At 36.8% G+C, this 27,492-nt stretch overlaps 3 protein-coding genes across 4 annotated transcripts in view; 2 read left to right on the top strand and 1 right to left on the bottom strand.

Moving 5' to 3' along the window:
• Positions 1 to 502: 502 nt before the first annotated feature.
• Positions 503 to 17,851, bottom strand: LOC107664377 (oxysterols receptor LXR-alpha-like). Its single transcript, XM_016454927.1, has 11 exons — positions 17,715 to 17,851; positions 12,228 to 12,370; positions 9,212 to 9,294; positions 8,053 to 8,229; positions 7,473 to 7,739; positions 6,873 to 7,075; positions 6,355 to 6,534; positions 6,033 to 6,132; positions 5,616 to 5,729; positions 4,968 to 5,062; positions 503 to 3,411 (listed from the first exon to the last, which is right to left on the bottom strand). The coding sequence occupies exons 3-11, from the start codon at positions 9,252 to 9,254 to the stop codon at positions 3,265 to 3,267; spliced, it is 1,326 nt and encodes a 441-aa protein (XP_016310413.1). The 5' UTR covers positions 9,255 to 9,294; positions 12,228 to 12,370; positions 17,715 to 17,851; the 3' UTR covers positions 503 to 3,264.
• Positions 17,852 to 21,554: 3,703 nt separating this feature from the next.
• On the top strand, positions 21,555 to 25,009 carry LOC107664375 (CLN6 transmembrane ER protein). Of its 2 annotated transcripts, none has more exons than XM_016454924.1 (7): positions 21,555 to 21,902; positions 22,189 to 22,306; positions 22,399 to 22,497; positions 23,933 to 24,121; positions 24,225 to 24,280; positions 24,368 to 24,487; positions 24,696 to 25,009. In XM_016454924.1, exons 1-7 carry the CDS (start codon positions 21,856 to 21,858, stop codon positions 24,961 to 24,963), a joined length of 897 nt encoding a protein of 298 aa, XP_016310410.1. In that variant the 5' UTR covers positions 21,555 to 21,855; the 3' UTR covers positions 24,964 to 25,009. The 2 variants fall into 2 exon arrangements, with proteins under 2 accessions (XP_016310410.1, XP_016310409.1); XM_016454923.1 differs by having other exon boundaries at positions 22,186 to 22,306.
• A 766-nt stretch (positions 25,010 to 25,775) lies between these two features.
• LOC107664379 (calmodulin-like protein 4) overlaps positions 25,776 to 27,492 on the top strand; it is a 2,143-nt gene continuing 426 nt past the window's right edge. Inside the window, exons 1-4 of the mRNA XM_016454929.1 lie at positions 25,776 to 26,193; positions 26,612 to 26,642; positions 26,799 to 26,939; positions 27,195 to 27,383. Of these exons, the coding sequence (XP_016310415.1) occupies positions 26,191 to 26,193; positions 26,612 to 26,642; positions 26,799 to 26,939; positions 27,195 to 27,383 (364 nt within the window). The 5' untranslated portion in view covers positions 25,776 to 26,190. The remainder of the gene's footprint in view (positions 26,194 to 26,611; positions 26,643 to 26,798; positions 26,940 to 27,194; positions 27,384 to 27,492) is intronic.

The following is a 27,492-nucleotide window of genomic DNA, read 5'->3' as shown; positions in this document are numbered from 1 at the left end:
CCTTCACGTTTAGGCTTACAGTCCGACACGTGAACTAACGATTTTCTGGCGTTTATTTAACAATGGCATGTCGGAACGAGGATAAAGGTGAAAACATTCATTATGTGCTAGAGTGTGGTTCAAATGGTAAGATTGCACAGGCGCAAACTGATGACGTGGAGACTGGTTATTTGCATATCGCTCAGAGGGTTTGATTGAGTAAACAAACACAGTATGCCTCTGTCGGAAGCTCATGTTTCCTTAAATTAGGATGCTGGGAGACGCTTATATGATATTACAGATACTAAATTGTGCAAAATGTTTATCTTAACAGTCAATTTACAAATAATGCATTCAGATTCGTGGAACTCAATGCACTGAATCTCCACGAATTAGTGTCGTTACTATGACAACCATTTTGAATGTGACAAGCAACTGGTGTCTGAAAATAGCCCTGCTTACATAACACAAATGCTAATAGACAGATCACTGACACCAATGTTGTAAGCTCAGATTCAGTATTTATTTACAGGGTCAACCCTGATCTATTAAATAAACAGCAGAATAATAAAAAGACAAACAATACGGAGGTTCCCTGTTTTAGGTAATATAAAGAATAGGCTTTAAGTCATCTAAGTTTTTCAGCATTTTTTATCAGATAAATATATACTCTCACAGAACAATAAATTTAGTCTACTATTAATTTATACATATAAAGCAGTATACATTCAAGGACTTAAGGCGTTAAAACATAAGGTTGCATTTCTATGTTGTCTATGTTCTTCCACGACTCTCTATTGAAGACTAATGTTAATCAGAGCAATGAGGTCCACTGAGCTGAGAGGGTACAAATAAATTAGAACCACAATCAACTTTGCATTACACTCTGCCTCATGTAATAATATTCTGTTCGAAAATAATAGTATCATTTCAGTTTGGAGAAAACAAAGCTTAGTGCAGCGAGAGTAAACGCTCATTATGGTGATTACTAGAATTTGTCTATGCCCTCATCACACTTCATATGTGCACAAACAGATGATAAGCAATGACAAATCATCAGGAAGATCACTGAGGTTCAACGATGCATGTCTTACAGTGGGTTTTATACCAAGTTTCATGTGAACTGTCTGAGTTTGGCTGCTCAGCCAACTGGGGAAATATGAACAGATGAAGGTAAAAGACCTGCAATAACACACCTTGTATTTTCAAGCCCTTGTGAAAGATCGGAAATGACTTAAATGAGCCTGGACACATCTAATCAGAAATCAAAAAGAGCTTGAGAAAAACTAATGTGCTTTAGCAATTTCACAAGCTGACAGAAAGGTGGTATAAAAACATACAAATGGGCATCTGATTCAGGAAACAAAGTCTCAATAATTTGCACAGGCAGGGCAAAGAATGCCACAGCAAACCAACTGTATAGCTAACTGTAATGTTAGTTTCTGTAATTGATTCACCACAACCCATGTTTTTCATAAAAGTGGTTTTTAAGATCAGTAAAACCTGAATTGGACATGGTCACACTGGGTATTTGCATTGCTACGGAGCATAATAAGACATTACAAAGAGCTCTCGTTTGCCTAGTCCCTTTTTTCAGAGCTACTGCTGTCATACAGTTCAGTTTAATACCAAAATAGGGTTGTTTCGCATACATCGCCGATCACTCTTGATGTAGATGGGACAGGTTTTATTCTAAGTTGTGCTTTCATACTATCTGAATATCATCATAATGTACAAATGAGGTACAACAAAACTGTGTTCAAACAGCCTGCTAGATCATTTCAAAATCACACAAAAAGGAATATTAAAATTAAATTATTTAGTATGTGTAAATCAAGTTGACGAAACTATCCTCATTGAAGAATGGGTGTATATAGAACTAAACAGAACAATGATACTAGAAAAATTATGACAAATTATGACTTTTCTATGACAATTTCAACCACTGATTTTGGAAGATATATAGTACTATACTGTTCATCTGTGATTTGTGTTGCATTCAGGGACAAAAATGACACATTGATCGAGACAGGCATCAAACTGAGAATTAGGTTGTGCATGTATATTAAGTTTTCAAGAATGAACTGCCAAACAACATCAGCCGTCCAAGTAGAACTGACGAGTCAAAAAAAGAGAAACTACAGCATATTAGGTTGGAGATTGCAGTAACTAAACATGATAATGTAATGGAAAAGGAATAATCAAGGTCTACATTAAGTTTTCAGAAGGCTTCACACTTGAAGGCTATCTATCTATCTATCTATCTATCTATGTATCTCAGTAGTCGCTGTGAGTTGAGCAGCACACTGATTCGGTTTAATGGCTCCAGTGAGTCTTACCGATCCCTGCCAACCATATGCTACACTGGTAAGCCCTTTTAACCACTCCAAAACATTGGGTTGGTGTGCAGAATACATCTGCAATACGTTCGACCTCATAAAATCAGGCCATTCGGTTTGTCAGTTCTTCTTCTGAATATTCCAACCAGCAGAAAACAGAATTCCTTGTGTACGTTGTGATATGCTGGATCAGTGTAACACAGGCTCTGAATGGCTTGTACTGGTAAAGCACTGATTGATTTTGTCCATAAAAACCTTTGGATGCTAACAGAAGATTGCGGTTTAACATTAATTAAGAGACTAAATGCATGTCAAACATCATGTTATAAAACTGAGCGAATGAGTTTGCACTAACAGAAGACTGTGTTACTCATTGCTGTGCATGATCTATGCATGTTAAAAAAAAATTCCAATCAACCAGTCAGAGTGGAATCACAAAAACATTGTAAATAAACTACATTTCTGTAATGAAGAACCTTCAAGACAACCTCTTCTGTAAATTAGAAAGTAGAAACCATTGCCAAAACCTGCTCAAAGCTTTTGGTACTGGAAACATTAGGTATAAACAAAAACAACAACTAAAAAAATCATGACCACTCTGTTTGTGGCTGCTCACTCCAGCAAGTCAGTCTCTGAATCCAAACCCATCCAGATGCCCAAGCCCAAATGATCATGGTCAAATAACCATCACCTGTTCTGAACAGTCCCTGAGCTACTTCTGGCCATACAGTCTATCAATAGCACATTCAAAGGAAGCAGCTCACTGACCACTGGGTCCAAAATATAGAAGTCATGGAAGAGAATGATAAAACCAGGCTTCTTGTGACAGTGGGAGATATTTCAGCCCTTAAGGACATCATGACCCTGTGTTCTGTCTGTAGAGGACCCCTGCCCACCCATGTTTTCCTGACACTGGCTCATTCTGTCCTGGAGGTGGAGCGCTGGCTCACTCGTGGACATCCCAAATTTCAGAAAGCAGAGGTGGGAGTTTCTTGTCTTGGAGGCGCAGAGCAAAGACTTGCTCTGAGTGGACGCTGCTCAGTGTGCGTAGGCTGACCAGCTTCATCAGCATCCGGGGAAACATCAGATGATCCTTTGGTGGGGATTAATGAGCAGATGATTGGGAATACAAAGAAATAGCAAAATCTCATCAGTTATACAGTGTTTTTATTGTTAACAAAAACTACTAAAATCATGTTTTGTTAACTGAAATAAAGCTGAAATAAAATGAAATATAAATAGATGAAAAACTGAGATTAAAAAAAGCTAAAAAGAAATAGAAGTGACAAGCACATGACAAAATCAATAAAACAAATTAAACTGAAAATATAAAAATAAAAGCTAATTTAAAATATTTATAAATGTTATAATAGTATATAAATAATACTACAATAAAACTGGTTATAGTCAATTGTATGACAAAATACTAATATATTTACTATAATCTTACATAGACTACCATTCAAACATTTGGGGTAAGATTTTTTTTATAACATGTATTATGTTATATAAATATTTATAATGTTACAAAAGATTTCTTTTTGAATGTAAAATAAATTGTATTTATTAAACAAATCTTGAAAAATAATGATCACAGTTTCCACAAAAATATAAGCAGCACATTGGTTTTCAACATTGATGATGATGATGATAAGAAATGTTTCTTGAGCACCAAATCAGCATATTAGAATGATTTTTGAAGGATCATGTGACACTGAAAATTAAGTTTGCCATCACAGGAATACATTTTTTTTAAATATATTAAAATACAAAAATGTTTTTCACAATATTATTGTTTTACTCAGGGTTCCCACTCTTTCATGAACACCAGATTCAAGGACTTTTTCAAGCACCATTTATTTTATATCAAGACCCTATCAAATTCACACCCCAGCATATGTAGTGTCATGAAAGACCTCATTTCAGAGTAATAATGTTTAGAATGTGTAGGTTTCATACATTTAGACCGTTTTGAGCAGTCGTGTTCAAAGGAATTTAATGAAATCCATTGAAGTCAGTACTGGTAATATTCAAATTAAATTTCTAAAATATTGATAAACAGGACTATTTCTCATGGACCACGCGTTTGCGTTTTCATGTGGACGGAGATTTTTTTAAAAACGTTAGAAGGAAAAACTCTGTTTATAAAAATACACGTGTACGTCTGGACATGGCCTTATTTGAACTAAAAAAGACAAGTAAATAGTAAATAATATGTTTTTTTTCGCGCTCCCCATCTCCACCCCCAATCATTAGTGCCGCTTGTTCGGTCTTTGACAGAACATATAGGACAATTTTTTAAATAGCGCCATAAACAAAATTTATTTCAAATTTAATTCAAGCACTTTCAAGGACCTATGTTTGTTTTCAAGTACTTTCCAGGCCTTGAATCCATACATCTGAAATTCAAGTACTTTCAAGAAGCGTGGGAACCCTGTTTACTGTATTTTTAATCAAATAAATGTAGTCTTGGTGAGCATAAGAGACCTATTTCAAAACATTAAAAAAAATCTTACTGACCACAAACTTTTGAATGGTATTGTATGACTTACAAATGAACAAACACTATAACAAAACACTAATATTCTTTTAGCACTAATTTTTCTTCTTTAAGTGTTATTTTTGCCCTCTAAGGTAAGTCATACTCACGTTGGGTCGTTTTATTCTGATGTAAGAGTGGAGAGCGTCCACATATGGCTGCTGTAGTCTTTCCACTAACTCGTGATCCTGCACGTTCGGTCGGTCTGACCCCCACCACACACACACACACACACACACACACACACACACACACACACACAAGACAAGACAAGAATAGCAAGAGTGACTGACACAAATTAATAAGAATGATGCTGCATTTCATTTGTTTTGTGAGAAAGTGCCTTGGGAATTACTGAAGGATGGATCATTAAAAATCTCTCAAAATAACGCAGCAGCACACCAGATGCCATTTCTCAAATTAGAGATTTAAAATTACTACTAAATCTAATGGGATATTAAAAATGGCTTCCCCTTTCAAAACATAGCATAACATATTAAACCCTTTATGATACTCAAACAAGGCTTAATTATTAGAAATCCATAATAGCAAGCTGAATACAAATACTCTTCTATAGCAGGAGGTTTTGTGTCGTTATAAAACTCATTGTACTCATAATTATTTTGCTGCTTTTTTATTTCGTCACCCCTGAAAATGGGACATACTGATATTTCTAAACAGGAATAGGGCCAAATAAATGCCTGATAAGACACACCAGAAGCCAAACAATATAAAATTGGTGCTTGTGTCAAACTGACCTGCTGAGAAAATGTTGATAGCGATGAGCAAAGCATACTCTGCCTCATCCAGGTGGAGGTCATTCATGCCTTTTGAAAACTCAAAGATGGGGTTGATGAACTCAAACTGCAGCCCTGCGGACGAGCCAGAGAGGACAGAGATCATTTTAGGACATGAACAACAAAAACAGGTCTCAAATAAAACCCACACAAAATATTCATAAGGCTTGAACTAGGGGTGGACTATATTACCAAAATAAAGGTATTTACATTTTTTTTTATTAATGATAAGAATACATTTCACAAAGTAGTTATTTTAAAAAAGAATAATGATGCAAATTTGACATACCTGCAAGCCCTAGCTGTAACAAATAATATTCTTCATTATTGTAAACATTAGGCAAGTTTAAAACTTTTGAATAAAATTTCATACAGTACCTGCTTTGGCAAAATCTTCTTTATTGTAACTGAAGTCTTTGAGGAAGGTGATGCTCTCTATTGCTGGATTATAACGTCTGGAAGTCTCTAGCAGCATGATCTACAGGACAAAAGTTTAGCAGGTACGTTAAACAAGCAGTACAGGCTGTGCTTGGTTTTTCACAACATCTGTCACCAGGTGGCAGTTTTTCTTAAGCACTCCGTGTTTCAAAATAACAGCAGAAACAAGTCTGCCAAAGAACAGTGCTCCATCTGCGCACACAAAAAACAGCAATAGAACACGACCGAAAACAATGTGTGTTAAAGGTCAGTCAAGTCTAACCTCTATAGTTGAGGTCTTCAGCAGGGCGATCTGGTCCTCTCGGGTGAGCTCCAGGAAGCCAGGCAGCTGTTTAGCAAAGTCTACAATCTCCTGCACAGACATGATCGCCAGCTCAGTGAAATGAGCAAATCGCTGCTGTCGAACCTCTCGGTTAAGTGGGTCCTGACTCTGTGGCCATGGCTGAAAAACAACAGATCTTGATGTAAACTTTTAGGATCAATGCATCACAGTTTCAGAAAGATTCGATCTATATGGCACAATGCATAATTGGATATTTGAAGGATTAAATACACTTCTTTCTGAGCAAACGCACAACGCAAAGGGCAACTGTAGTTGAATAAACATGTATTAAATGCTTTACAAAGCTGAGCTACAATCGTATTAACTGGCCTGTTAGTCCGCCTTCACAAAAACCAGACTAGTACGATTTCAGTCAAGACTATTCCATTTTAAAACAACAAATGACTATTTTTGTCCGCTTGAAATGAAACTTTTAAAGCTCACTTAAATGCACTTACAGTGACTTTGGGCCGTTCAAGAAAAGAGCTTTTGTTGCACTGTTTCTGCATGGCCACCAGTTTTTCGATCATCTCCTGCTGTTCAGGAGCCAGAGGGGGCATCTCAGGGGCAGGGCCGGGTGTTGCCACTGCAGAGGTACGTGCCGTCCCCTCTTCCTGTTTTTTCATCTTTTTAAGTCGGATCTGCTCTTCTGACAGCACACCTATAATAGACAGAGAGATAACGATAAGCAAAACAAGCACTACATGATCATAATGTCATATGAATATATCATAACAGATAAGATAAATGATTGACGGCATCTGTATGGACTGCTTATGACATTCATGTTTAATGAAAAAAGCCACACATAGGTGAAAAAGAAAGGTACACTGCTGTTCCAAATGTGTGTTTTTTTTATTTTTTATAAAATTTATATTTTGATTCAGCAAGGATGCATTAAAGTCACAAAATGTTCTATTTCACATAAATGCTGTTCTTTTGAACTTTCCATTCATGAAAGAATCCTGAAAAAAAGTATAATGGTTTCTACAAAAATATTAAGCAGCCTAACTGTTTTCAACAGTTTCAATCTTTGATGTTCAAAGAGTGTCACTCACATTGCTCCAGCATGCCGGCCTCCCTGCACTTGCGCAGACGGCACTGCTGACACTTGCGGCGCATGTACATGTCCATCTCACAGCGGCCCGAATTCTTGCAGGTGTATTGAGCTCCTTTGATGACGCTGCGCCTGAAGAAACCTTTACAACCCTCACAGCTGAGCACGTTGTAATGAAAGCCAGATGCTTTGTCTCCACATACACTACACACCTCATTCCCCAGCATCTTGGGAGCAGGGCCTTTCTTTCTCTTGACTGGCTGACCCTCTGCACAAACATACACAAGACAGAAACACTCATGACCTTTGCAAATCCAAAGCCTCATTCACAAATAAATCATGAAATAATACCACACAACCTAACTCATGAATGAGTGCATTTGTGTTTACTTAACCAGTTAAGCCAGTTCACCCACACATATTCACATACTCAAACTGACAGTCTAAAAGTCACGTGTCACACCTTATGCAATAGGTAAAGTTCAACTCAACATTATCTGAATCCTTTTACACTATAAGCAATGTGAAGTATATTATCTATGAAAAGAGTCCAGAAGTATCCTGCATTTGTTCAATCTCACCTGGTACAGGTGTGTCCTCTGTGGGGTACATCTTGATGTCGCTGGGCTCCATGAGCAGCGTGTCGTTCAGGTCATTGTGTGAGGTGCCGTATGAGGCCGTCTGACTGAGATTCTCCTGTTTCACTTCTGCTGTCGCTGCTGAAGGGCCCTCTTTACTGGCACAGCACAGAGAGTCCCCTGTACACACATACCAACAACACACAGTTCTATTAAGGCTGGGTCGGTTGATTAAATAGGCGTTCAAAACAATCAACTAGTCAATTAGTAAGAATGACTAGATTTTTTTTGTAGATACTTTTTAATATAGCATTGCATACACATGCAGACACATGAATTTTGGTCATGTCACATGCTGTGTTTTGCATGTATATATTATTATACAGGGAGCCCTTTGGATTAGTCATTGAAACAAGGTACCAAATAGTTGGAAATATGCTGAAAACCTTAGACATTTTGCTCAATTTCTGGTTCTAATGGATGATTATTACATATCACACACCCAACAACAACATGCATAAACATAACACATATGACCCATATTTTTATGTATCAGTTGGTTAATTGGTTATTTACAAACATGAAAACACCCTAAAAATGGTTTATATGTTTTTATCCACACCTCTACATAGCAACATACCTTTACACAAATGGTATTTTAATCACGCAAAAAAAAAAAAAATCACTGAGAAATTTCTCAAAATATCTTATTTTAGTTTCCACTGAATTAAAAAGTCATTCAGGTTTGGAACAACATAAGGGTGAGAAAATTATGACAGAACAGCCCCTTTAAGCAACACTAACACAATGTCTAGCAGGTTTGATATTTTGTTGTTTATGCCATAAAATTCATACATTATCTCACAATAACTCATAACACTTTTCTGACTGAATATTGCAATTACTTTTAAATTACTGTTGTCAAGGTGATTCTAGTGGATACATGAAGTCAGTTCCTCAAGTTCACAAAACCTTTCATGAAATATGTTGTAAAGTAAAGCGTGTGTTATTTTTCTTAGAAATAAAAGCCACAGGCATTGACATTCAAATATTTATAGGTGTGACTAAAGTGGTCAAATATGTTCTGGCAACTTCTGATTTTTATCCACTCTCTGTATGTGAACATTTTCACATTCTAGTAAAAGAAAAATGAGAGTCTTACCATGACCAACATCAGTGATATCAGTCGTAGAAAGGGTGGACATCTTCCACACAGCCACTTGTCATAACGAACCAAGACTGCACCTGCAGAGCATGATAAAAGCAAAAGCTGAAGCCTTGAAAGACTGCCTGATTCTGTTTATAATGTTAAGTCACCAAAACTGCCTCAAACTGACACTATCTTTGAATATAAAATTTAATATTGAATCAAAACCACCTACAAAGTAGAGCGGCAAGCAGCACAACGTGTTCAAAAAGCAACGACACACCTGTCATGTACAAAGTCAGCACACGTAATATGGGCAGCAGTGGTCTGCCACTCTCACTGTCTGAATGCACGCAATGCTGATCTTCACTGATGACTGCCAGTACAGTTCCTTAAGTAGTCACACTTCTGTATGGAAAGCTCACAAAAACTACACAGTCACCCTTTCACATCATGGGATTTTTTCTTAAGCTAAACTGTGCACAGCAAAAAAACAAAATACAATTGAGAAATATTCATCAAAGTGAATGTAAGTTTTTGTCAACTAAGCATGCTGTATGAACTACATACTTCAGAATAGGAATTGAAAGCGCAAAAAAAAATTAATTGGTCAAGACTGGTCACTCATGGATGTTTCTTTGAGAGTTTTTAACAGAGAGGGACATCTGATTTGGGAAAGGATATTTTGGATAAAGGTTCAATCACATTAACCCTGGCATGACAAAATAATTTATTAATGTAATGTAATTTCCCTGATGGACTTCCAATGGTAGACAAATTTCACATCAAAGTTTTTTGAACTTTGACATATAAAATCACAGCTCTGGCCAAACAGCAAGTTACTTGGTCTGCCAGTGACCTCTGTGTGGGCAGTCCACAACCACAGGTCCTGCCTAGCCTGGGAAACTGCCACGCAAGGGTAAATGTGACCATGCCTTAAAAATGCAGAAAAATATGCTGATTCAATTCTACAATATGACCTTATCAGCTATAAGCAAAAGAACCATGACTCACAAAAACAAAATGCTACCAAAAAAAAAAAAAACAAGACTTCTAAGGGGAACTTCTTTTAATAACAATGTCCTTAACTGACAGGCCAAATGCACTCCAACTCCTCCTAAAATAAATTATATTGATGAAGATGTAAAGAAATTCACAGAATACATAACTTCAGTTGGAGCATGCTAACTATTTAGTTTAGTTTGTTTTATTTTATGTTTCTTTTCTTTCTTTCTTTAAAAAGTAGTAAAAGTAATATAGATTTATATTATTGGCGAATTTCAATATCTGGGGTGATGTCTACCAAATTGGCATCGGACGATGTCTACAGTGAAACATCGTGATGGATGATGACATGGGGGGGGCGGGGATTTTAGGGGGTGTGCCCGAAGCGTGAATCCGTTTGCAGAAAGGCACGGAAAACAAATAACGTGCTCTATGGAGCCACTAAAGGGACATGGTTAGCCGCTTGCTAGCAGTAGACTATTACATTACAGTACATGAAAGTCCACTTACCACATACACAGAGTAAGGAGAGATGACTAATAGGACAATGGACAATGATTTGCATATACTGAGCACCACTGACAAATATCTAATCTTGTAAAATGTGTGGTAGGTAAGGCCGCTCCGCGAATCTCGAAAGTGAAAGTGAAAGTAAAATGAGAGCCCTGCATATTAGTAGCGGCTCCCTGATGCCCGCAATTTATATACAGTATAATTACCCAACGATATACCGTATTGACCCGAATATAAGACAATGTTTTTTCCTTGGAAATACATCTGAAAAAACGCAGTCGTCTTATATGCAGGGTCTAGACTTTGACATGTCAATAATACACCCACAACAATAGGTGGCGCCAAATACGCATAAAATGAGTGTGCCATGAAATACGTAATGTAATGCGTGTTGTAAAGATCGCAAGTAAAAACAAGAGAAAGAAAACCTTACAGCTGCATGAGTCGTGACTGTCACGTTAGCCTGACCAAACTCCCTTTGTGATTTTAAAACGCAAGACAGTACCCAGATTTGAAGACTACAGTAAGATTTAACTTCTACTGTTAATAAGATTTTGGTAGGCTACTATTAGATGGATAGCCTAAATGTCCTAATTCAGATGGGCTACCTGTTTTTTTTAAAGTGTATATTTTTTTTATGTGATTGTTGGTACATTTTACCAGTTTTTACTATACTTTCAAAACAAAAATTAAAATAGGAAAAATATGCAATATGAAAATAACTGAGAAAAAAGAAGATTTGGCTTTTCAAAAAGCCTTTTTCCAAAAGGTACATCTGGAAAAAGGGGGGTCGTCTTATAATAAGGGTCGTCTTATATTCGGGCCAATACGGTAATTGCAATAGAAAGTATTGAAATATTTTTTTTATCATCCCATCTCGTAGGCTATTTATTCCCTTTAGGGGTTCTGTAGTACACTTAATTTCCTTTCCGATCACGGAATTGGGATGCAGCGGATTGCGGGGGGTATGAGGGGTATGGGGGGGGGATCACGATGCCGGCTCAACATCATGATGTCTGTCAGCCATCGGCGATGGACGATGGCATCGTATATCGGCCCAACCCTAATCTGGACATCTTTATGCTGATATATCAATAAGATCAGTTAAAAAACACAGCAGGTTTACACACTCTAACATCTGAAAGATAAGCATGACACTAAAGATTAGCATCTATGAACACAGAACGTGGATTTGAGCATTAAGGTAAAGTGCATACAATAAAAACACCTAATATGCATTGTTTTATATAGAACAGGGGTGTCCAGATCTTTTCCTGGAGGGCCACTGACCTGCAGAGTTTAGCTTCAACCCTAATTAAACACACCTGAACCTGAGCTAATCAAGGTCTTTAGACTTACTAGAAACTTCCAGGCAAGTGTTTTGAAGCTGGCTGGAGCTAAACTCTGCAGGATGTTGGCCCTCTAGGAGCAGGATTGGACACCCCTGATATGGTGTGTGCATATGGGAGCTGAAGCAGCAGAACACGTTATTGCGAGTGAGAGCTCCACTTACCCCTAGCGTGACGATTTGTTATTGTCTGTCCATGTTGTTCTCTGCATCAATAGCAGCACATCATTTTTATCCTGTCCAATAGTCTGGATGCCATCAGAGGAAACTTCTCCTATAACAGACTCCTCTGTGTTGCAGCTTTCTGACTGACAGCAAAACAAAGAGAGGAAAAACAAGAGTCTGACTTCTGTTTGAAGGTTGTACAACTCCAATGCTGAGGTGTTCCGAAGGATTTTATAAAAACAAGAAAGCAAGTGAGAGAAAAACAAGCAACTGGAAAGAATGACAAGAGAAGGTAGGTGAGTGAGTAAGAGAGGGAGAGAAGGAAAAAGGAGGGAGAAAAAAAGAGAGCAAGAGGGCACATGAGAGGTTACTAGCGGTCGTTCACATGGTTGTGAAATCCCCACAGAGGCCTGAGCTCAAACATTTCTCTCTTGTAAGCGTGTCTCCCAAAGCACACCTTTCACACATCTTGGAATTTAAAAAGATATGGAGTCATTGAACAGATGCACCAAAACCATCTCAGTGGAAGCACTTTGAACAATAAATAGGAGGAGGCACTTATAGAAACTATTCACCACTCAAATTATTACATTCTGCAAACCCTGGATATTATTTATGCATTTACTGAATTAAAAATCAGGTCCTGCCACTAGACACCATAAAACGTTTATTAACGTGCTTTATGTCGAGCAGGAGACAACCTTGACATCCTTCATCCAAATGTTACAGCTTTGCCAGAAACAGACCAAAGTCCAGGTTATGTCACCAGCTGTACAAAAACTTATGAAATAAAACAAATAAAATTGAAACTGCAACTATAAATTCATAAAAAGTCAGAAACTCTTATGACAATAAACAACCATTTCTAATATACAAACTGGAAAGTAAAATACACTTTGCAAGATTCTAAAGAAACCGATTTTGTTCATAAATTGCATGATAATCAGCCGACAATGGTTCAGATGTAAAAAGGAGAAAGAGTCCTATCATTGTCTCAATTCCCCTTTGTTAAAGGGTTCAATGAATTGTATAGATCTTATTTGAATTAAACACTTATTAAAATCACATTGAACATGACTCGAAGTAAACCAATGGAAGGTTGTTTTCAGTGTCCAATGTTCTGCAGTTATCAGTGGGCTGTAACCTTTGTCCTGTAAACCAGTGTGCTCTACATCTGCCAGATCAAGAGTCAGCTCATCTGCTGGCAGATATGATAGCTGGATAGAGACAATGATCAACTGAAACAAGAATAATAGGCCATCATTCAGACTACTTAATTTTTGAAGAAATATTTAATTTGCTCTTATATTAATTTGCAATGTGTTTATCGCAAAGTGCTGCCTGAAAGTTTCAAGCCCAGAAACAGGTTAAAGTTAAGATTCAGCTTGTTTTTAGGAAGTGGTGTTTTCCAATTTTGTACAAGGTTCCTCTAAATTTGTCATGAGAATTAAGAGGAAGAAATCCTTACTATACATAGGACGCAGATTCATAATGCAAGGCGGCAACATCCGATTTAGTCTAAAAGTACTGTTGGCTTATACCCTCTACATGGAACTACTTCTGCGGTTGATAGATACAAAAAAAAAAAGCAATGCAACATATAGAGATGATGCATGGGCTGGTTTCCACATTGAAACAGACTATGTCTATCACCAAACTAAAAAAAGAGGTCTTTTATAGAAAATGGCTACAAAACTCACCCACCATTTCATGCACGGTATAAAATGGTGGGTGAGAGGTAAATTATGCATGAACTATGCATGAACTATAAATGAACAGGGTGTCACACTTGTGGTATTTTGTTGAAGGCATAACTTTCTCCATGACTGTAGACAAACAACTTGCCAGTTGCCAGACACAAATAACAGAGCTAAAAACTGATTTTTCACAAACATACAGATGGCAATGACTGCACATAAACTCCTATATTAAAGTAATTGTATTCCTCACAAAACAGGTCTTGAATAAATAATGTGTCAGCATAGTTGAAAAAGCACTCATTGCTGCTAAATGTGCTCTTTTTACAGCATGGCATGTTAAAAGTAGGGTACGGTACATTAGGTTGTATGTAATCATAGATGTGCTGATAGTTGCGATGAAACGGAAGTAGCAGCAGATCTTTTCTTCTGTATTGTGATATACATCTGAGTGTAACGGATTACTGAAAAAAAAATGTATGGTGGAGAATTGACTATCTAACGGTTGGATTTTGAGATGCAGCTGTTGCACTCAAAAATGGGAGTATGAGCTGTCTGCAGAACAAAAGTGGGCGTTTCTAAATTTGTGGGTGTTTTCAAACTGGTGGGTGTTAATAAATCATGCAATGAAAATGATACCCCTTACTTGACCCCTTCCCTAAACACAACTGTCACTGAGACGTGAGCAAATCAAAAGGCTGCTCACTCCAGAGCCAATGGGTGGAGCTTGATGTCCAGCTCCCCCATCGCTGAACGTAATGTGTGGTGCTAGATGGCCCAACCACACCCTAACCCTATCTCTAAACATAACTCCTGAGATCATAATGAGATCTCAGAGAGGAGGAGCTGGATATCATTCAGCTCTGCAGTGAGCACTACTTGAGCAAATCAGGCAACACGATCGAAAACGCCCATCTGTTATGGCCTCGCCCACTGGTCTAGAAACTCCCATTACTGTCCTACAGAGACCTATACCTGAAAAAACACCTGCAAGCCTGCAGGGGTGGGTTCAAGCGGACTAGATGATTGGAGAAGTCTGGCATATGTCATAGTTCTGGCAAATTTCCTATACTGTTTTTATTTACATACAACAATGAAAAATCAATCATCAAGATGATTAGTTTCACCAACCACCGTACAGGCTGAAACCCAGCCTAGAATAGCATATGTAGCAAAGCGACTGAAATTCCCCTCGTTCTGCAATCCTTCTCCGCGGCACCACTCCGTGTTTTCCATTTCCCGCTCCCTGCTCAGAGAGAGAGAGAAACCCACTCAGATATGGAATGCCAAACCTAACAAAATTAGAAATAAATAAATATACAAAGAAATGTAAAAAAGCAAAAATAAACAAAACAATATATAAATATACAAAGAAAAGTACAAAAAATTATTTATACTTTTATTTCCTTATTTGTTTATTTTTATTTTTTTCCATTTATTTTATTTATTTATACATTTATCTATTCCCACATTTACGTATTTATTTACGCATTTCTTTCTATATTTATTTATTTCCACATTTATTTATTTCTACATTTCTTAATTTTCACATTTATTTATTTCTACATTTCTTTATCCGTAGGGTAATGAGGAGGGCGTGTTTTACCTCAGGAATAGTAATCCAGACAGAGTAGGCGAGTTGTAAACTTTGAGGCCACAGTGACACCTTGTGTTGCCCAAACCAAATACAAGAAGTGTAGCCTACATGACGGGCCTGTTGATAGTGGGATGAATTACTTAGATTGGCAATATGGCCAAAATCTGATATCATGGGTTAAGTCATTTAATATCTCCTAACTGTATGTATACTACGGAGACCCTAAAGAGACATGTTGGTGGGAAAAATACGGGATGGGAGGAAAAAATATCTTTCAAATCTTTTGCATTCTCTAGCAAAACTGTCGCATTCCCCCGAGAAACTTTGCATTCGCTCACAAAACTTTTGCGTTCTCACTTGGACTCAAGTATACAGAACGTATTTTTTTCCCCGTAGAAAACACATTATAAAGAAAAATCTTAACATGGCTTAATGGATTAGTGCTTTGCTTGCCTGTACATAGTATAATTTTTTTTTTTATAAATTATGTATAAAATGTGGGCTTTTTATATCACTGTCTTCTTATAGGGTTATTAAGCAACGTTAAGCTAAGCATGTCATATTCTGGCCTATTCTGATAAATAGTCTGTAAATAGTAAGCTTTATTAATAAGGTGTACTGAATTTGGTCCTCCAATGTAACTGTTTTAGTATATTAAGCCACATTAAGCATTTTAGAAAGTTCAAAGCAAGGCTTTGGGACATACATATTTTTAATACATATCTTTTGTATAATCTTCATTAAGCCGCGTTAAGCGTTTACTGCAAGCTGTAAAGTAAACAGGAAGTGTTTGTCTGAACTCAACTGGTTTTGCGAGAAAACGCAAAAGTTTTGCGAGCGAACACAAAGTTTCTCAGGGGAATGCAAAAGTTTTGCGAGAGAATGCAAAAAATTAAAAAAATATTTTTTCCTCCCACCAACATGTCCCTTTATGGTCTCCGTAGTATACATACAGTTAGGAGATATTAAATGACTTAACCCATGATATCAGATTTTGTCCATATTGCCAATCTAAGTCATTCATCCCACTACAATACCAACAGGTCCGTCTTGTAGGCTACATTTCTTGTATTTCCTTTGGGCAACACAAGGTGTAACTGTGGCCTCAAAGCTTACAACTCGCCTACTCTGTCTGGATTACTATTCCCGAGGTAAAGCATGCTCTTCTCATTACCCTACAGATAAGGAAATGTAGAAATAAATAAATGTGACAATTAAGAAATTTAGAAATAAATAAATATAGAAATAAATATCTAAATAATTATGTAAATGTGGAAATAAATACAAGTATAAATAATTAAAAGAAAAAATAAATGTGGAAAAAAATAAAAACACAAGGCAATAAAAGAATAAATAATTATGTTTTTTATTTTCTTCATATATTTATTTTTGCTTTTTTACATTTCTTTGTATATTTATTTATTGCTAATTTTGAGAGGTTTGGCATCCCATACTCAGAGCGCTGCTGGAAACACCGACGCTCTTCTGCTCGTGCTGCAGGCAGGAGCCACGCAACTACGTTTCGATTCTCGAATAAAAACGGATCTATTAAAAACAGTGACACTGCTGTCATCCTAATAACTACCAGCAGATGTGTTAGGTCACTCGATCTGTCAAATCAGAGGACCAGAACAGTTGTATAAAACAGCTCACTATAACCCTGTAACTATTCTATCACACGCATTTCTGTGAAGGATTCTGAGTAAATTAGCCGGCTTTAGTCTGCACCTCACCCCAAATACTGTAGCTCTAAGGTTTAGTCTCTAATAAACTCACGACATGATCAACAAGGCAGATTACAACTCATAAAACTGTACTGAAAAGCAGTGTTAGTGGTGTTCAGTTAGCCAAAACACCCTGCTAGCCTGTGCTCCTTAAAACAACACTGGTGTAACAAAATAAACAAAAACAACCCCTGCAATTACCATCTAAACACTGAGAGAATAAATCTGACAGCTTTACGTTAGGTGAGTTAGACAACTTCCGTTTGATCCGGAGTGTTTACAAGCGTTGTATTATACTTAGCACCTAGCACTGACAGACATGTCTCCCATCATGACAGGGATATGCGCTAACATATGTATACCTCATTAAACGGACCCCGGCACTGCGTAAACACTCCTGAAACGCTCTCATTAGATGGCCTGATCAAATGGTGGTCAAATGAAAATAACGCTCATTTTCTAGTGATACCTCGCTTTGCTGAAGATGACAAGATCTTTAATCCAGCACGGTGAACTTTACACTGGCGATGTGAAGAGAGAAACGGCTAGGTAGGCCGTGGAGAGAGATAGCTCTAAAATGGCTACATACAATCACAGGACTGTTATTCTTCTTCTTTTCTTCTTCTTTTAAATTTAATGGCGGTTGGCAAACCAACTTAAATGGTGCATTCCCGCCACCTACTGGATAGGAGTGTGGAGCGCATAATGATTGGAAGTTTGAGAACTATAGCCAAAAACAAAACAAAAAAAAATATCTATATATATAATATTTTTTCTTTTTTTTTTTTTTTTTTCCTTTCTTTTCCCCTTTTTCCTTTTTTCCTTTTATAATACAACGCCAATTATTCCCGCTTTATTTACTACACCTGTATCCTAAATTCTATTGATCAGTCTTGTTTCTTTTAAGAAAATTATTAATTCATGAAATATTCTTGATTGCTTTGGGCTATTTCCTAACAGAACCTGAAGTGACAAATTATTTATTCCGAATGATCCTAAAGCTTGAATTAGTTGAAATCTTGCTCCTTCATATGCAACACACTCTATAAGTACATGTTCTACTGATTCTGCATGACCACATTTGTCACACTTTCCAGTTTCATGCTTCCCCATTCTATACAGACACTGATTTAACAGACAATGTCCAATACGCATTCTTGACATTAAAACGTCTTCTTTCCTGTTGCCAAACTTTCTTCTTTCTTGACCTACTTTCTCTTGAACATGATGAAAGTGTCTACCTTTTGTTCCACTATCCCACTCCTTCTGCCATTTCTTTCTTATTTCATTTGCAATTAACCCTTTTACTTCTGCTTTACTCATTGACACTTTAATGTCAATTTGTGCATGTCTCAGAGCCTGTTTAGCCAGATGGTCTGCCTCCTCATTTCCTTCCACACCCATATGTGATGGTACCCAAAGGAAATTTACCATAAGACCAGATTGTCTTATTCTAAATAGACTCTGCATCACTTCAAAAATGATATCTTGCCTTGCTGTTGAAATTCCACTTAGCAAGCTATTTAAAACTGAAAGGGAGTCTGTACAAATTACTGACCTTATTGGCTGTACTTCTTCTATCCACTGAAGAGCTAGGAATATTGCTATTGTCTCTGTCGTATAAACAGATATGTGATCTGAAATTCTTTTTGAAATTTTGACTTTGAATTGGGGTATGTAGACTGCTGCTGCTGTTATTCCAGACTCAGGATCTTTAGAGCCATCCGTGTATATTTGCAATATACTATAATAAGTTTGTTCAATGTATTGCTGCACTGCTATATTTGTTAGCATACTTCTTTCCTGGTTATGTTTTTCTTCATATAGCTGAATGTCAACTACAGGCATAGGGAAAAGCCAAGGAGGAATTGCTGAAGTTGCCACAGAAGGAGCAATATTGATGTCACTAATTCCCATATTCTGTGCCTCCTCATTGGCAGTCCATCCAAAGCTTGATAGTTTTTTATACTCGTATTCCCAGCAATCCTTCAGAACTTTCTTAACTGGATGACTATCTAAGTGTCCTTTTATATTAATCCAGTATCTCATCTTTAACTTGAGCCTTCTAATTTCCTGAGGCATTTCATCCATCTCTACTTGTACTGCTGCTATTGGAGACGATCTTATTGCTCCACAACATATTCGCAGTGCTTGTGATTGAATTGCCTCGATCTTTAAAAGTTGTGTTTTAGATGCCGAACTGTACACCATACTGCCATAATCAATATTTGCTCTTATCAGTGCACAGTATATTCTTTTAAGAGACTGACGACATGCCCCCCATTCAACACCTGCCAAGCACCGCATTACATTTATTGCTTTTTTACCTTTGTCTACTATTTTCTGAATATGAATTCTAAAATCCAGTTTTGAATCCATCCACATTCCCAGAAATCTAATTACTGACACCTGCTCCAATTTTTGACCATACATTTTAATATTCATAATTGGATTAATTTTCCTTTTTGTAAAACAGATCACCTGAGTTTTTGCTACAGAGAAACAGAAACCCCATTCACTAGCCCAATTCTCTACTTTTTTAACAGCATTCTGCATACACTTCTCCACATGCCCCATATTGCGCCCTCTTTTCCACAGCGCACCGTCATCTGCATACAAGGACCTTCCTATCCCCATGTCTATCTGTGTAAATATATCATCAATCATTAGATTAAACAGAACAGGACTGCTAACACTTCCTTGAGGTGTTCCATTCTCTACTGGATAAATCTGAGATAATGCAGAACCCACTCTAACTTGTATAGTTCTTTTAAACAAGAAATTCTTGATCCAATTATACATTCTTCCTTTTATTTCCATTCTTTCTAATTTTATTAAAAGTCCCTCTTTCCACATCATGTCGTATGCTTTTTCAACATCGAAAAAAACTCCTACTAACACTTCCTTGTTTACTTGTGCCTTTCTTATTTCTGCTTCCAAACAAAGCACAGAGTCCATTGTGCTTCGCCCTTTCCGGAAACCACTTTGGTATGGGGAGAAAAGGTTTTTCTTCTCAATGATATGCACCAATCTGCTCATTACCATACGTTCCATCAGTTTACAAAGATTCGATGTTAATGCTATGGGCCTGTAGTTATTTGGTTGTGTATGATCCTTGCCTGGCTTTGCAATTGGCACAATGATACCATGCTTCCAATCAGCTGGTAACTTCCCTGATTCCCACACCTTGTTAAAAAGGCTTAAAATTATATTTAGTGATGTCTCTGATAGATGTTTTACCATCTCATAGCAAATATCATCTCTTCCTGGTGAAGTTTGTTTAACCCCTGCAAGAGCTTTCTTCAGCTCATACAGAGTAAACTAAAGTACATCCAGATGGTCCTTTTTCCTCCAGTAATTGAGGGTTCTTACTCACATTATACTCCCTATACCTCCTCCTTTCTTCTGACAAATTTGAGTTACTGTGCACTTTAACAAATGTTTCTGCTAGCGCCTCCGCTTTTCCACTGTCTGATATCACAAGTCTTTCTTTATATGCTAATACAGGTATGCTGCTATTTCTTTGCTTCCCTCCCATTTTTCTTATCATACTCCATACTTCATTAATTTCAATATCTTCCCCAATATTGTTGCAAAATTTAGGACTGTTATTGTCTTCTGCCTTCAAAATAAAAGTGCCTTAGTGACAAGTGCACACCTTTGACTGATATATTTGACGCCATAATCGCTATAAATGTCTAACAACTCATTTTTTATAAGTAATGGTGGTTAAATTAAAATTATTTTAAATATTCAGTCAAAAAATAACACAAGATGTAAACAAGATGTAGCTGACATGTCTAAACCGGTATATGACGATATATACTCGTTTGATTGTGTGAGAATGTAAGGGAAATTGCATATTTTTATTAGATGCTGTAACTTGCCAATCTATTCAATCACATATTCGCTCAATGTTTTGTACCTTTAGTGGTGGTACTGGCATCATTATTAGAAGTATTATCGTTTTAGCTGATGCTGTTTATTGAAAATATAGATAGTTTGCAAACAGACAGTCTTGTGTCATATAAAAGGCATGTCCATATACAGTATGGATATACATGCCCATTGCCCACACATCCATGGGAAAGAAGCAAATAAAGATGAGTGAAATGTGTACTGTCATTGTCGAGGGCTGCTTTCAGAATAGCACTACTTCTGCCATATAAAGATACAAATTTATTGCAGAAATAGTAAAATAGCACGCTTTTCCGAATTTATACAAGGAGTATTTTACAGACTGAATGGACAGTATTATTGAAGTCCGGCAGATGGCAGTAGAGTCCTAAGAGTCCTATATTTTGTGCTGCAGCCATCACTGAAGAAAAACCGATCTGAACCGGTCACGTGATTCAAACAAACAAAAACAACGTCTTAAGAAATTGTTTGACTCCGTGTATGCAGTGAACTGGAACTGAAGTAGATGTAAATCGTCAATATAAGTCGTATATTAAGATATATACGAAACGTATTATGCATTTAAACTTTTACAGCTTCGGTGTAGGATCTGGCATGTGACTGACTGACTGAATGAATGCTTGGCTACGAAAGTATAGCAGCGTTGATCAATACAAAGTCCTGAAATTACTATAAGAGCTAATCCATTAACCATGCGGAGAAGACCACAGTCTGCAGCTTTGACACCGGCATTTTTGAGGTTTGGTCATTTTTGGAGCTCTGCGAGAATTGTGTGTTATTATCACCGACGTTAACTACAGCCTAATGTTACAGTGTAGCCTTTCATATTTTAATGCTGCAATGTTATCTAATATCACCATTTGATGGTGCAGTGTTACCTGAACAAACCACAGGGTTGTCCGGTTATTTACTGTACTGAGAAACATTTTATTAATCTGGCAGCTGAAAAGCATGGCATGCGATTATTTTTTTTTTTATTAATGCTAGAATTTATAATGAACATGCTGTAATTTGTTTTAAAGCAGGGCTGGGAGTGAGAAAACAGTTTCTACAGCTGCAGCACAGTCCCAGTTTCACACAGACCTCTGGCTCTGTTTCACTGTGCAGAACTGGATATTGGACTTTGGGAGGCCAATTGCTATGGTACAGGTTGAACCAAGCTGTGATATTTATGCATTAATGTATTTTTTTCTTCTTTGATACCATTAACATTTTTTTGTATATTTTTAATTTAGATCATAATGCCCCTGGAATGGTTTCCTCTAAATAAACCCAGTGTTGGAGATTATTTTCACATGGCATATAATGTCATCACACCGTTCTTATTACTGAAGGTACACACTTTCTTATACACTTGAAATATTAACAAAAGGATATATTCACACACGCACACACAGTGGACCTTAATGTGCAGTTCTTATAGGATGTTTCTTTCCTCTAACCCTTAGCCTATATATATATATATATATATTTGAGTGCTTTTGTTTGAGATACAAAAGTAGACATTTATTAATTTAGCAGACGATTCATTTATCCAACGTGACTTATAAATGAGGAATACAAGTGATTCAACAAAAGACAAATAAACACAAGTAATGCTCATAACATACAGTTTCAGTACAAGCTAGAACAGGGAGTGATTAAGGGAAAGTGAAAGCATAGATTTTTGTTTTTAAAGTAGGATGTAGTTAAAGGGATAGTTTACCCAAAAATGAAAATTACCCCATGATTTACTCACCCTCAAGCCCATCCTAGGTGTATATGGCTTTCTTCTCTCAGATGAATCCAATCAGAGTTATATTAAAAAATGTCCTGGCTCTTCCAAGCTTTATAATAGCAGTGAATGTGGGTCGAGATTTTGAAGCCCACAAAAAAGTGTGACCATCCATCATAAAAAGTGCCCCACATGGCTCCGGGGGGTTAATAAAGTCTGAAGCGAAGCATTTGTGTAAGAAAAATATCCATATTTAAAACTTTATAAACCATACTTGCGCTATGTTACACCTACATCATCTGCTGGAACGTCACTCTTTCGTGAACGCGCATACGACGGGTAATGCAAGCTAGAGATTACGGTTTATAAAGTTTTTAATATGGATATTTTTCTCCATGTGGAGCACTTTTTATGATGGATGGACACACTTTTTGTTTGAAAGAAGAAAGTCATATACACCTAGGATGGCTTGAGGGTGAGTAAATCATGGGGTAATTTTCGTTTTTGGGTGAACTGTCCCTTTAAGTGCTCCGCATTCCGGATGATGGTGGGGAAATCATTCCACCAGCAAGGAACAGTGAATGAACATTTTCTGGAAAGTTTTTTTTGTTTGTTTGTTTTGCTTCTCCATGATGGTACCACAAAGCGTCGCTGACTTACCAACTTCAGGCTTCTAGAGGGGATGTAGAAGGAGCGAGTGGAAGTAGAAGGGTGCAGAGCCCGTAGCTGTTCTGTGTGCAAGCATTAATGTCTTTCAGATAGTGTTCATATCGATAATCGGAATTATATCGTATCGACCGAAATTAAGAAATATATCGTGATATCCGTTTTGGCCATATTGTCCAGCCCTACTTGAACTTGATGTGAGCCTCAACCGGTAACCAGTGCTGGGAGATAAAGAGAGTTGTGCCTTGGCCCCTTTGGGCTTGTTGAAGACGTGCTGTGCTGCTGCGTTACCGAATCATTGTAGAGTTTTGATCGGACATAATCGAAGTCTAGAAGAGCATTGCAATAGTACATTGTTTTGATCTAAACATGTCTTTAACGTTTTGTAGCTGATTGAGCGGAGTCCCACAGCCCTTCCTCGCTCTGCTGTTTACCTCTGCATCATCACCTTTGTCATGGGAGCTAGCATACACCTGGTAGGAGACTCTATTAACCATCGTCTCATCCTCAGTGGATACCAGCTTCACCTTTCTGTCAGAGAAAACCCCATTATCAAAGATCTGAAGCCTGCCTCACTGGTACAGTAGTTAAATGTACAGATCAACCAATTTATGTGCTCTTTTTGAATACTTTTTTTTTTTTTAAATGATAATAGTAACAAATCCTTTATGTGGTTTCCAGATTGATTCCTTTGAGCTTCTGTATTACTATGATGAACACTTAGGGCATTTCATGTGGTAAGTGTACTTTCCATACTCATATTTCATCTGTAATTGTGCTATAATTTACAAGTTTACCCCCACACCATTCTGTTATCATTATAGGTATGTCCCTTTCTTCCTCATCCTCTTCTTGTATTTCACTGGCTGCTTTACACAAGTTAAAGATGAGAAGATGCCTTACTCAGGCTGGCTGCTACTTGGCCCCAGTGCAGTGTACTATTGGTAAGTGAATTGTTCATTCAAGTCAATTGCATGCCTTTTTTGAGATGTAGAATTTCAAGTCACTGTGAAATTTGTGAAGCCATTTTATTTTTGTAATGTATTTACAAGTAAAACTGAATATTTAATGAAAAAATTTGCCAACAATACATTAGGCTTTAGATATTAAACGTTCATGTTGTCCAGACATTAATGTGGTTTATTTCTTCAGGTATCTGATTACTGAGGGGCAGATCTTTGTCCTGTATGTCTTCACCTTTTTTGCCATGGTTGCCACTGTGATGCGCCAGAGACGGATGGGCTTCGTGTTAGACAGCAATGGCTGTTTCCTCTTCTATAACTTCATCATTACCCTGGGATTAGTTCTGGTCTGGGTCGCATATCTGTGGAATGATAAAGTTTTGCGCAAAAAGTATCCCGGTATCATCTATGTTCCAGAGCCTTGGTCCTTCTATACCTTACACATCAAAGGCAGTTAAATACTAATAGAAAATCAGAACTAAATTTCATTGACATTTCTCCAGTAAAATATATATATATATATAAATACATATATACATGTGTGTGTGTGTATATATATATATATAACTGGAGAGGATCTGCAAGGAGGAATGGCAGAGGATCCCCAAATCCAGGTGTGAAAAACTTGTTGCATCTTTCCCAAAAAGACTCATGGCTGTATTAGATCAAAAGGGTGCTTCTACTAAATACTGAGCAAAGGGTCTGAATACTTAGGACCATGTGATATTTCAGTTTTTCTTTTTTAATAAATCTGCAAAAATGTCAACGATTCTGTGTTTTTCTGTCAATGTGGGGTGCTGTGTGTACATTAATGAGGAAAAAAAATTAACTTAAATGATTTTAGCAAATGGCTGCAATATAACAAAGAGTGAAAAATTGAAGGGGGTCTGAATACTTTCCGTACCCACTGTATATATATATATTTATATATACATACATGTATATGTATGTGTATATATATATATGTATGTATATATAAAATGCTTTCACCAAGTTTAATAGACTTAAGTTCCAGTGTTACTTAAAGGGATTGCTTACCCAAAAATGAAAATTCGGTCATCATTTACTCACCCTCAATTTATTCCAAACCTGTATGAATTTCTTGTTGACCACAAAAGAAGATCATTTGAAGAATGTTGGTAACCAAACAGTTGACGGTAGCCATTGACTTCCACAGTATAGGGAAAGGGGAAAAAAACGTTTGCTTACCAACATTCTCAAAATGTCTTCTTTTGTGTTCAACAGAAGAAAGAAACTTAAACAGGTTTAAGTTGAGTGTGAGTAAATGATGATAGCATTTTCATTTTTGGATGAACTATCCCCTTTAAGGAGTTGGTTTTAAGTTTGAATCTTCACAAGGCAAACTATACAGTGCCATGTTTGTAATTTTGGTGTACTGAATAATAAAGTCATTTATTTATTGTGGCTTACAGTAAAAATGTTGCTTTTATGTCCTTGTTTTTTCTGAATAAAGTTTGTACTCCCTATATATGTTGTGAGTCATTAAGTGTGATCATGAGCTGCACCTACTGCAGTGGACAGTACAATGTGATAGGTGGAATCCTATATCAATGTTCCTATGACAACGAGGCTATCATTTACGTCAACAGTGCAGTGGACTTTAGTTCCTACAGGTAATCCAGAGGGAGTGACTCTTTCCCTGAACACCCAAAACGTGTGTAGACATGGTGAGTTTGATATATTCTTTTTCTCCTAAAACTAGACAAATGTTTTTATTCAGAAAATATATAATTGGACATTTTTTAAAAGGTTTCTCGAAATTATTTTAGAATTTTTGTCATATAGTAAGTTTAAAGACTAATTGTTATTGCTATTTTTGTTGTTACTGTCATTTTGGTTTATATTTTTATTTATTTTTTTGCATGTTGAATTTTTAAGACAAAATTGTAAAATTATTGTAAACATATTGAAAGGATGCTCAATGAATTGTTTGAATGATGCAGTTGAACTGTTTTTGCCATGAATATAGTCATTGCTACTGACATGGCGTTAAATCATAAATACATTTTTCTCCTCTAAATTTCATTTTTCAATGATTCATGGTACAATTTTCATCTATGCTGTTTTATAAAACTCTCTTTTCAGGCAAAATTCTTATCACAAACTCAGATTGATGGTGAGCTGTGTTACACAAAAGTAATGTGTTTGTCCTTTGCGATCTATGAATATAGTAAAATAAACTAAATTGTTCTTTTAAAAAAATGAAATGTACAGAACATTTAAGAATATTTGTGGCATTGGTTTATACTGTAGTTTCCTTGTTCTCATGCAGAGTTCAAAGAATGTTTCTCGCTTTATGACAAGAAGCGAAAGGGGAAGATTGAAGCCAAAGACCTTATTACGGTCATGCGCTGTCTGGGTACAAGTCCCACATATAATGAAGTGGACAGACATCTGCAAATCCACAAAATAGGTAACAATCTCATGATTAACACATTACATTGAATTGGGAATATGTCTTCCTTGTCTGCTCTTCCATAGCTTCTTAGTGTCACCTGTGGCTAACCGATATACAATTGGACTAGTGGTCTCATTATGCTGAGCATGTTCAGGAATTGGTATCAGGCATAATCTGAAGAAAAATGCTTGGTAGTTAATCCTGAATTAGAATTCTTTGCTTTCTTTAATGTTAGTAGTTGATACATCTTTTATTGTATCCTCACCACAGCTAAGACAGGGGAGTTGGATTTTTCTACATTTCTAACCATGATGCACAGACAGATGCAACAGGAAGATCCTAAGACTGAAATTCTAGAGGCTATGTGCATGACGGACAAACATAAGAAGGGCTACATTCTGGCTTCTGAGCTACGGGCCAAACTCACAGGCTTGGGAGAAAAGCTCACGGATAAAGAAGGTATAAATCATCTGTGATTTAGCTTCTGGGTTTACGCTGGTGTATTTATCAGAGCTAATCAAATTGGCAAAATTATGGGTTTTTATATATATATATATATAAATAAATA

Source organism: Sinocyclocheilus anshuiensis, unplaced genomic scaffold (genome assembly GCF_001515605.1).
Source record: "Sinocyclocheilus anshuiensis isolate Anshui unplaced genomic scaffold, SAMN03320099.WGS_v1.1 scaffold307, whole genome shotgun sequence".
NCBI classification, from domain to species: Eukaryota; Metazoa; Chordata; class Actinopteri; order Cypriniformes; family Cyprinidae; genus Sinocyclocheilus; species Sinocyclocheilus anshuiensis.
Note: the sequence above shows the minus strand (reverse complement) of the source record. Positions and strands in the feature narration are given on the sequence as shown.

Coding starts and splice junctions, on each gene's coding strand:
- LOC107664377 (XM_016454927.1), bottom strand. CDS start 9,254: ATGTCCACCCTTTCTACGACTGATATCACTGATGTTGGTCATG. Junction 7,076..7,472: donor GGCCGGCATGCTGGAGCAAT/GTGAGTGACACT, acceptor TGTCTATTATAG/GTGTGCTGTCAGAAGAGCAG. Junction 5,730..6,032: donor AGAAGATTTTGCCAAAGCAG/GTACTGTATGAA, acceptor GCTCGTCCGCAG/GGCTGCAGTTTGAGTTCATC.
- LOC107664375 (XM_016454923.1), top strand. CDS start 21,856: ATGCGGAGAAGACCACAGTCTGCAGCTTTGACACCGGCATTTTTGAG. Junction 21,903..22,185: donor TTGACACCGGCATTTTTGAG/GTTTGGTCATTT, acceptor TTTGTTTTAAAG/CAGGGCTGGGAGTGAGAAAA. Junction 22,307..22,398: donor TTGGGAGGCCAATTGCTATG/GTACAGGTTGAA, acceptor TTTTTAATTTAG/ATCATAATGCCCCTGGAATG.